The sequence below is a fragment of the Scardinius erythrophthalmus genome (genome assembly GCF_964197995.2).
Source record: "Scardinius erythrophthalmus genome assembly, chromosome: 20".
Taxonomy (NCBI): Eukaryota; Metazoa; Chordata; class Actinopteri; order Cypriniformes; family Leuciscidae; genus Scardinius; species Scardinius erythrophthalmus.
In genome coordinates, this window is record NC_138240.1 from 33,718,058 (window position 1) to 33,728,674 (window position 10,617).

Genomic DNA, 10,617 nt, shown 5'->3' on the forward strand with positions numbered 1-10,617 from the left:
CCTTTAAAAAAAGTACTTATGGAAATAGTAAAAGAATATACTTGAATTTTATGTTTTCAAACACTTAAGTGCATGTTAATTGCAATTAAATTAAAATGCATTATAATTTGCATTTAAATTAAATGCAATTATCTGAATTTTGGTGGGCATTTTTTCTTAATACACAAAAGTGTATTAAAAAATAAACTTTTGTGCCATGAAAGTGTACTTTAAGAGCACTTAAGTTTAATTCATATTAATTTTTAAAATTTGAAGTACATTACAAGTGCACATTCAATATAGTTTAGCACACTTCTTTTTCACAAGGGTACATTAGGCTAAGTGACAATTTAGTAATCTTAATCAAATTTAATTGTAAATTAGTAATAGGTATACTAGACCAGAAACGTCAAATAAATTTGATTGATCATTTCAAACACGTGACTTGACATCAGTCATTTGCAGAGTGTTTAAAAGTATTATTCTAATAAATAATGATATGATGTTTTGGCCACGTATACGCAGAGCCGGATTAACGCAAAGGCAAACTAGGCACGTGCCTAGGGCCCGATTGGCGGGATGGGGCCCAGACAGAGGGACAAAAAAAAAAAAAAAATGTACAAATGTCCTATCTACAATTTATTTCAATATTTATTTATTAACTAAAAATAGTGACGATGTTTATCTTAACCATAGACTGTTACATTACTACAGTTAAACCAATTAATGTGTCCGTTACAAAGCGGGTGCCGGCTTCTGAAAGTATGTGTAAAGAACGCATCCATCAGGTGCTGCGAGGCAAAAGCCTAATAAGCACACAAAGAAGCACATCTCATACAGCATGGATGTGTTAGTTGTCGTCATCTATTTTGGAGTGATTGCAATGTATTCTAAATATAAACTTGTACTGTAGATCAGCGTCATTTCTGGAAAAATCATTCACCGCTTTATTACGAGTTTAAAAGAGCGCGAGCGTAACGTGCCCAAGACGCGACGCTTTGAATTTGCGCGTACAATGAATAACATCGCGTCGGGAGCTGACTAGTAAAAAAGCTACACAATTAAAAGACAAGACGTCTGTATTCTAAGTTAAAAAGCCAACACACTACAACATTTTTAAATGTTTCAAATAAAGGATCTCATATCTATGGGTCTATCTTCTAAATTCTGCTGATGATTAGATTCCTGACATTACGCCAATAATATCACTTTATATATTTTTTTCTGCTCAGTAGCGATCGTGTCTTTCTCTTCCACTTGATTTGTGTATAGCATATTTAAGGTAGCAATGCAATATAAAATCACTTATGCTCATCTACTGAAGTGGGATTCTGGAACTGTGAATAAATTGAATAAAACAGCAAAATAACAACAACAACAATAACATCTTCATTAAACAAAAAAGAGATTACCTTAGATAAAGTTTGATTAATATGTACATACAGTACCGGTAAAAGTCTGGACCCATTACTATTTTTAATGTTTTTGAAAGAAGTTTATTATTATGCTCTACAAGCCTGCATTTATTTGATCAAAAATACAGAGAAAAAAAAACAGGAATATTCAGCAAGGATGTGTTAAATATATAAAAAGTGACAGTGAAGACTTTTTTAAAACAACTTTTTAATAATCAAAGATCCTGAAAAAAAGTATCACAGGTTATAAAATAAATATTAAGCACCATTTCTAACATAATAAATCAGAATGATCACGTGGCACTAAATTCAGCTTTGCATCACAGAAATATAAAGTATAGTAAAATAGAAAACCATTATTTTAAATTTTAACTATTTTCACTATATTATTTTTCTGTATTTTTGATCAAATAAATCCAGGCTTGATGAGCATAAGAGACTTCTTTCAAAAACATTAAAAATAGTAATGTGTCCAAACTTATGTACTGTGTAAGTAAAAATATACTGCTTTTAAAATTAAATGTTGTATAAATAAAAAGGTTAGGAATCATATTTGTTTCAAGTGTTTTTTTATTGGGGGTGGGGGGCCTCCAACATGAATTTTGCCTAGGGCCTCCTAATGTCTAGAACCGGCCCTGCGTATACGTATTGCAAATACTACTTGCATGCACTTTGCTTTGTTTTAAGCCACAGAACTGAATCTGTAATTCACTTGAATGGCTTTGGCAAATAAAGCCACTCAGCGAAGGACACGGCACATTTATATTGACAGTGAAACAAATTACACCTGTCACACAGAGCAACAACATGTGTAAATTATAGTACATATCAATTTGAAATAGCAGACATTCTAATCCTAATCAATGACACAATGTGCTTAAATAGTCATGGTGCTGCTGTATTATAACTTACTATTATCTATGTGTTTCAAATGTACACATTATACACATATTGCTAGTTCTGCACCTAAAGAAATAGTCACCAAAAATCACCATTTACTCACCTTCATGTTGTTCCTAATTCAAATGACTTTCTTTCCTTGTGAAACAAAAAAGGAGAGTGGTTGGTCTTTTCCATGCAGTTACAACAAATTTGGATTGAAGCCTTTAAATCTTGAAAAAGGACGACCAAGTACTATAAAAGTATATGCTATATTTCAGGTCTTCTGGAGCCAGGGACAGCTTTGGGTGAGAAACAGACTGAAATTTAAGTCATGAAAGCATGTTCAAATAGTTCATGAGAGAATAAATCATGATTTTGAATCAAATGTTTACATTGAATCTGTTGATCGGGTTTAAAGGAACACTCCGACTTTTTGGGACTTTAGCTTATTCACAGTATCCCCCAGAGTTAGATAAGTCCATACATACCTTTTTCATTTCTGTGCGTTCTGTAAGTATTATTTGACGCACCCACCGCTAGCCTAGCTTAGCACAAAGACTGGATGTAAATGGATAAGGTAGCATACTAATCCCAATAAGTGACAAAATAATGCAAACATTTTCCTATTTACATGTTGTGATCTGTATAGTCACAGCGTGTACAAATAACAAGGCTATATGAGACAGAGACCATTTTTAATCGTATAAATACTGGGAACTATATTCTCACTAGGCGTAGGAGCACAGCTACTTGGGCGGAGTGATTAGCGCAGCACACGAGACGCCCTGTTGATGGTTCCGTAAACAAAGTAGCCACTCCGCCCAAGTAGCTGTAAAGCGTAAAGCACACACGTCATATGATCTGGGTTTAGGATGCTTTTACGGTGCTTCTCAGACAACTTTAGTCCCCTTACACGAAAAGAGCGACAACCATGATCTTCAGAATATCTACTTTTATGTTCCACAGAAGAAAGAAAGTCACACATATCGGTGAGTAAAGATATGTTTAGGTGAATTACCTGTTTAACAGTGACAAGAACCTAAATAGTTCATGTCTTTTGCTGTTACTAAGTCATACACTTCTTCCACAGGCCTACCCTGGACAAAGACAGTGAGAAGAAAAGGCCTTCACTCAGTATTTCATTATAACGTCTCTGAGAGACGTCTTGCTCTAAATGGGGAAGATAGTTTTCTGTGCCACAGAGAACTCACCATATAATGCGCACAACACCAACAAGTCAGTTTAGCAGTGGTTAAAACATCAACGCAATTTACTTTGTCTTCCTCTTCAGAGCCCAGCTACAAGACCATTCCTTAATGTTTTTTCAGACCATTTCCGTATTTAAAGTCGACATCTTTGAGGAACAAGATCTTGAAATAACACAGACATTCACTGTCCAAATTGGGATTCTGAACCTCAAATTCAGCCACGAGACGTGCACAGATTGGCTGGCCGTATTCTCAAGCCACCTCTGAGCGCTCGAAGAAACGTAAAATGTGTTTTGTAGTACATTAGACACGTTTAAATGGTCTCTTTCTGTTCCAGACTGTTCTTCTTTTGTGGTTGATAGGTGCTAGTGGAGCCATTGCTCAGGATGGAGCCTTTAGTAATGCCCGTACTGACCGTGGACAAAGGGAAACTCTCGTAACTCTCCGGCGGCCCCCAGCAACGGCATCTGGAAAGCAGCAACTTCAGCTCCTTCTGGAAGTTATTGTTCAGGAATCCATAGATCACTGGATTGACACATGTCGACGCCATGGCGGTGAGGTGACAAGCCGAGAAAATGGCATTATGCTGGCATACGGGAATCGCCTCGTGGTTCCAGTCGAAAATAGTGTTGAAGACATTCAATGGAAGCCAACACAGGGCGAACGCTGCTACGATCGAGGCTAGCATGGCGTTGACTCGCTTTGAGCCTTTGGCCTTTTTCTGCCGTCCACCTCGAGCCCTTTCCACCATGTCTTTACGTCGACTGAGACGCAGGAATATGCGGAAATAACAGACGAGAATGAGCGCCAACGGTAAGCAGTACTGGCACAGCAGAAGTGTCGTGGTGTAAGTTAGCCGATTGCCCTCAGACGGCCACTGCTCGATGCAGATGAAGTGATCGCTGAAGGGGTTGAAGGGAAGACTGAGGTTGTGGAAGGGTGAGTTTGTGAGGATGTTGAAGGAAAGGAACGGGAGGGAGATGAAACACGCTATGATCCAGATAACGGCTACAGCCAGGTAGGAGTGTCTAACGACTGGTTTCCAACCGGTGGGATGGATGATGAGCTGGTGTCTTTCCAAGGCGATTAAAACCATGGAGAAAATCGAAACTGTCACCGACATACACTGGACGAATGGCGTCACCTTACACAAAGCTTCGCCCAAAATCCACCGATCCATTAGGGTGTAGATAATGGTGACCGGCAAACACACCAGGCAAACGAGGATATCAGAGCATGAGAGGTTGACGATGAAGATGTTAGTCACGTTGCGCATCTCTTTCTGTCGGGTGATCACTAAGACCAGGCATGTGTTGCCCACCAGGCCCACCGCTAACATGGTGCTGTACGCGACGATGAGGAAAGTGGTGCTGCTGAGAGAGGTTGGACAGACGGGATCCTCAAATAACCACGAGCCAGAGCTGTTGTTCAGATGAGAGCGCTCCATCGCCGTTCGGTCGCAGTGCTGTCTCTTGAGATGTCTGGCTTAATCTCCAGGAAAGTGAGAAAATGAAGTGGAATCGTCCTAGCGTAAGACTGCTCCTTCCCAACGACAATTGTCCTTTAGTTTCCAAGTTGTCTCATCTTCTTTTCTTGCATCCCACAGAACTGATGATCTGTGAAACCTGTGGACAGAAAGACAAAAAATGGCTCTCAAGATCAGAAGAAAAACCAAAGTTGATAACAGTATGAAAGCCCCCAACTCAGATTCATCCCGCCCATTAAAACTGAATAATGAAAAACTGAAAAATGCTGTTGCATAAAAGTATAAAAGTCTATATTTGGCCAATCCAATCAAGATGTATCATCTACCTACCCATCATTTTACTCAAACACATTAAATAAATTTGTGCCAAGATTAAACTTCTCTCTTCCATACAACAAATACAGCATATATTTATATATTTATTTTATAATTTTTATTACACACACACACACACACACACACATATATATAGATATATAAATTAGCATTTTTATTCTTTTAATTTGACTCTTTTCAGTGAAATTTTTTTTAAATAAGCCATTTCAATCACTTACTAATAACTTTTCCATTAAAGTGAAATAACTGAACCTAAAAACAGAACCTTTAAAAGAAAAATGTCAGATGGACTTAGAAGTTTTTGCATCTGAAGTCTTCGTATATAGGCAACAGACCTATGACGTCCCTGTCTCATACAATCACATACAAATAAGAAACATATTGTCCTAAACCAGAACAAAATATAGAACTTTCCAAGTGATCTGTGTTAAGATAAGCAGAGTGCTTAGCCTTCTGTTCACAGGAATATTGGTAGCACTTTATTTTACAGTCCTGTTCCGCATGTGCATGTACTTATAGTAATTACAGTGGGTAATTAACTTGCTAACCCTAAACCTAACCTTAACCCATGGTTACCTTATATTACCTTATATTACCCAGTACTTTCTTAGGTAAGTACACAGTAAGTACACTTAAGTGCACGTTCTGTAAAATAAAGTGCAAGCAAAATATCCTTGTTAGAGAAATAGGACAGTTACAGTCTGAAGCACCTTGTTGTTTTTGATATTTATTTTGTTCTGCTCTTTTCGACTCCAGTCGTTCCATTACTTCAAAGTATTCTCTCCCTCTTTGTATTCAACACACACAACACCAAAGTAGTGAATTATGTAACATTCTCTGGTAAATAATTTTTTTTGGACAATCTACCTAACAACCCCAAAAAATGCAAATACATCACAAAGGCAAAAAAAAAAATGCCTCATAAATTTTAATTTTGATTGCAGCTTGCATCATTCATTTTTGATGCAGAAACAGTGGAAAAAATATATAAGCATCAACATTGTAACAATAACAGACACTTATAGCTCAGTAACTCCACTAGAGAGGAATCCCATCCAGACAACACAACAACATGAATATTATTTAAAGAAATGCTTGACTTTGCAAATCTATCTATATAGAAAAAAACTATACTTCGGACCAACTTAAAAAAAAAGGCTTATTTCTTACAGCCAAATGTATGTATATATATGTTGTTTTATATATATATATATATAAATAAATATATATTATATTTATAGTTTGACTCAAACCTTAAATTTAGATTTAATATTAATCAAAAATATTTATTTTCCCATAAGCAAAAATATTATACAAAGTAAAAAGATTATTTATTAGACACAAGCCAAAATGCTATTTAATATAGGTCAATATAATTTTGGGGGGCTTTTTACCTAATTAATTTAATCATATACAAAACCTAAATTAGCTATAATATGAAAGTAGAATTTTCACTAAAAGCTTTTGATCAATGTTTAGTCCAAGTTAAATTTATTTAATGTTTGTTATGATGTCTTTTTTTAAAAATGCCACATATTTATTATGTGTTTACTAACAAAAAAAAAAAAAAGAAATTGGGAAATTTTTTAAATGTCACATTTATATTAATAGTATAAATTAGCCATCAAATGGGTTATTGCTCATATAACATTAAAAATAACCAACTATGTAATAATGATCTTTATTGGTGCATCCCCAATAACTGACACAGAACTGGAACAGACTCTATAGGAGATGCTTACGCGATGTTATCAAACTTGGTTATGAAACTGTTATGGAAGCACATCAAGTTTAAGCCCCACAGCACCAACACACCTGTTGCTCCAAAGGTCTTGTCCCCTGGACATAAAAACACTCATCCAATACTGGGAAACTCTGTCAGAAAATGTGAGCAGAAAACCTGATAATTAAAGCTGCACTTGCAGCCGCACTCCTTCTCTCCATCTGTCTCACAGATTTCTTCTTGATGATTTCTTAAAGTGCTCTGCAGTAATATCTACTGAGCCTGCACATATAAGCACACTGGCAGGTGATGAATAACCCAGAAAGGTTTAACAATGGGTGAGAATCTAATTATGAGCAGAATCCTGCTGCGATAAGACCATCTGATTTCCTCGAGCCAGAGAGAAACTTAAAACAGAGAGTAATGAGAATAAATCCTTTCGGTTTGGCCTCTTTCTGTCTCTGATTTGGCTAAGAAAATACTTAAGAAATAAAATACTTGGGAAAAAAGGGCACTCTCATTAGCAATCTTTCAAAGTTAAAATAATGGTTTAACCGAATGAGCCCCCAAGACTTTAATTGGACGGGAGAGAAATTAGAGTGTAATTCTGCATTCAAACAGCCAAATGACATTTAACAGCAGACACCAGATGCAATCATTGCATAAAGCTTGAGAAATTACATAATCACCACAACAATAATAGCTGTGATTGGCATCAATGAATAATTCATTAGACTATGTGCATTTAAATTAATTTATGATTGCAGATTTTGTCCTTTTGAGAATGTTGCTGCTTTTGTCTTTCTTTTTTCATTTTAATCCACTAACACACAGTGAGATTGGTGTTGTGCAGGATCCTCTCCGTCCGCAGAGTCCTTGCCCCTTTGGACAACTTTTTACATACTTTATTCAGTTATCAGTGTACTTATTCTTAATCATGAAATTCATTATTAATGAATTACTGTGTTGTACCTTAACATTTACCTTTCTTTGTGTTTTCAGACTTCAGGCCCCTAAAGTGCACTTTAGCATAAAATAATATACTTGTTACGGTGTGGTAGTCAATGAAGATGGAGTAACAGAACGCTGGAGAGAGGAATATATAAACTAACCACACCTGACAAAACATAACATAGTCATAAACAAGAACCAACAAACTAGAATGCAAACTAACAGGGAACAAACGAAGGGAACTAACACTGCTTCTGAAAGCTTAGACTGGTGACTTGTTGCATCGCTGCCCTATCAGGCAATGACTTTTGCTGGCAGCGTTTGAGCACAAAGGTGTCTCTGATTTCAGACAGACCTCTGAGGCAGCATAACATCCCACCTCTCCGGAAAAGTCCGGGAGTCTCCGGCATATTGACAGCTGAATATTGATAGTGGGCCATGTATAGTGGACCTATAGGGTCATGAGTGAAACAGAACCACCGAGATTCGTTCCAATCGGCCATTGTTAACCTGGTCTAATAGGTGCTCAACCTTCATTGACCGATGGCAGCCATGTTTTTTGAGATACGCCGATGTCCTCATAGACCATCATGGCACCTTGGACAAAGACACTGCATGCCAATTTTAAAGTCAATCAGGGGTGCGTTTCCCGTACAACGGCTTAACTCCCTGTATGCAATGCATCGTTGAAGAAATCAACTAGCTAGTCACGACTGTTTCCCGAAACCGAACGGTCGCAAATCGGTCGTCGAACCACGTTGGTTAGTGATGTCACGCAGGTGGTGGAGTAATAACTTCTATTTATGAATCTGTTTGAGATTGAGTCAGTACTGTTTTGCTATAAATTCACGAGTTATTTTGTTATTTTACGAGGGGGGTGCTGTTAAACTGCCGATGAACGGAGGTCAGTCTGCTGTATATATACCTCTTAATTTGTTGATTGGGTTGATTAATTGAATGTGCTCCACTCATGTTTAATTAGCTTTGATTATCTGAATGCGCTCCACAGGTGTTTAATTAGGTTTATACCGTGGTCTGGGTGAATACTCGATTCTGATTGGCTGCAGGGTGTCCATTAAAAAGTGATAGAGGACACCTAGTAAATAAACCGTCAGGCGTAACCAGGGAAACCAAGTTATTGTTTGTAAAAACTTTAGATTTCGATTGTAAAACTAATTAAAATATAAACTATGTTTTAAAAATGTGTTATTTGGCAAGTGACCATGGTATAAGAGGGGTTAATGCCCTTCGAAGTGTCCATTGTCAGGTATTAATGGACTTTGGCGGAGGCGAGCGTCCGATGCGCCGTCGTCCGTTAATACCTGACAATGGACACGTCGTCGGGCATTAACCCTTACTTAATTATCTGAACGTGCTCCTACCGTACTTTGTTAATAAAACATAATTTACGGACATGGGATCTGAGGAATATTTCTCATTTTTCTCAGTTATCTTGCTTTATTTTCAGATTCAATCAGAGGCTAGTTCTTACATACTAGAGGTCGTTCGCATATGCGCACTCTTCAAAAACAACACTTCAAATCTCTTGACAAACTAAAAGACGTAAAAGACACTTATGTATTCTAAATAAAAGATACAGATTGTTCTGAATGTCAGCTTGCTTATTTTGCTGTATATTTGGTCCACATGTCATGCAAACAAGAAACTCTGCTTCTAACCACAGGTCGAGAGCTGTTGTTTCGGGAAACACTGACTTGTTGAACTACGCTGATGACGACGAAACTTGCGAACATAGTTGGCTAACGATGCTTTTGGGAAACGCACCTCTGACTAACGTTTGGATGGTTATATCCATTTTCATGTTTTTTTCCCTGTTGATGTGCCGATGTGCCATCTCACGAAAATTAGTTTTTGCAGGGAGGGATGTCATAACATTATAATGATCTACAACAAAATCCAGCGAGCTTTGGTTATAAGTAAGCGTACATTTAATGTCCCCCAGTGGTGAAAATCAAGCTTTTAATGTTGTTTATGTGCTTTGAGACAAACCATGTGTAAATTCATAAGTCGACACCGTTGCTGAGTATTTTCTCCTTAAAACTGCAGTGAACCAAAGACAGTCTCAAAAACACGCTTTGAAATCGCTGGTGTTTCTGACGTCACAAACTACCTTGTAACCAATCAGATCGAGTTGATCTCTGAGCTGAGTGAGTGGAGGCGGGGCTCATTTGCATATTCATATAACTGCATATCCTAAATGAGGCAAGGGTGTCGAGTTACATTCAATATATTTTAAGGCATGACCAATTTTTTTCAGAGATTATTTTATAAATATGCAATTTTGGTGATCAAAGGTGAGTTTTAAGTGATAAAATGATTGACTGCAGGGGGACTTTAAGACATATACAACTATGTTTACAAAACAGGTGTTTTTTGACAAATTTTGAGTGAATTTGTCCATTGAAGCACAGGAAGGCGTGAAAGAGAGCTCAACTTCACGCACTGTCTGAGAGACGCAGCTTTCATGTTTCAGCTTTCGGATGTTAAACTTCCCACACACCGCGTGAATAACAAATTCCCTTTTGTGCTTGAATATTTACATTGGAAAGGCTGAAACTTTTGTGATGATGAAGCACTGACCCGTCAACTGTAGAGACTTTTTTTACTAGCGACTGA

General features: G+C 37.3%; 1 protein-coding gene across 1 annotated transcript; it reads right to left on the bottom strand.

Moving 5' to 3' along the window:
- Positions 1 to 3,797: 3,797 nt before the first annotated feature.
- npy8br (neuropeptide Y receptor Y8b) lies at positions 3,798 to 4,931 on the bottom strand (the record flags this gene model as incomplete). Its single annotated transcript, XM_081349859.1, has 1 exon — positions 3,798 to 4,931. One exon carries the CDS (start codon positions 4,929 to 4,931, stop codon positions 3,798 to 3,800), a length of 1,134 nt encoding a protein of 377 aa, XP_081205985.1.
- Between the last annotated feature and the right edge of the window lie 5,686 nt (positions 4,932 to 10,617).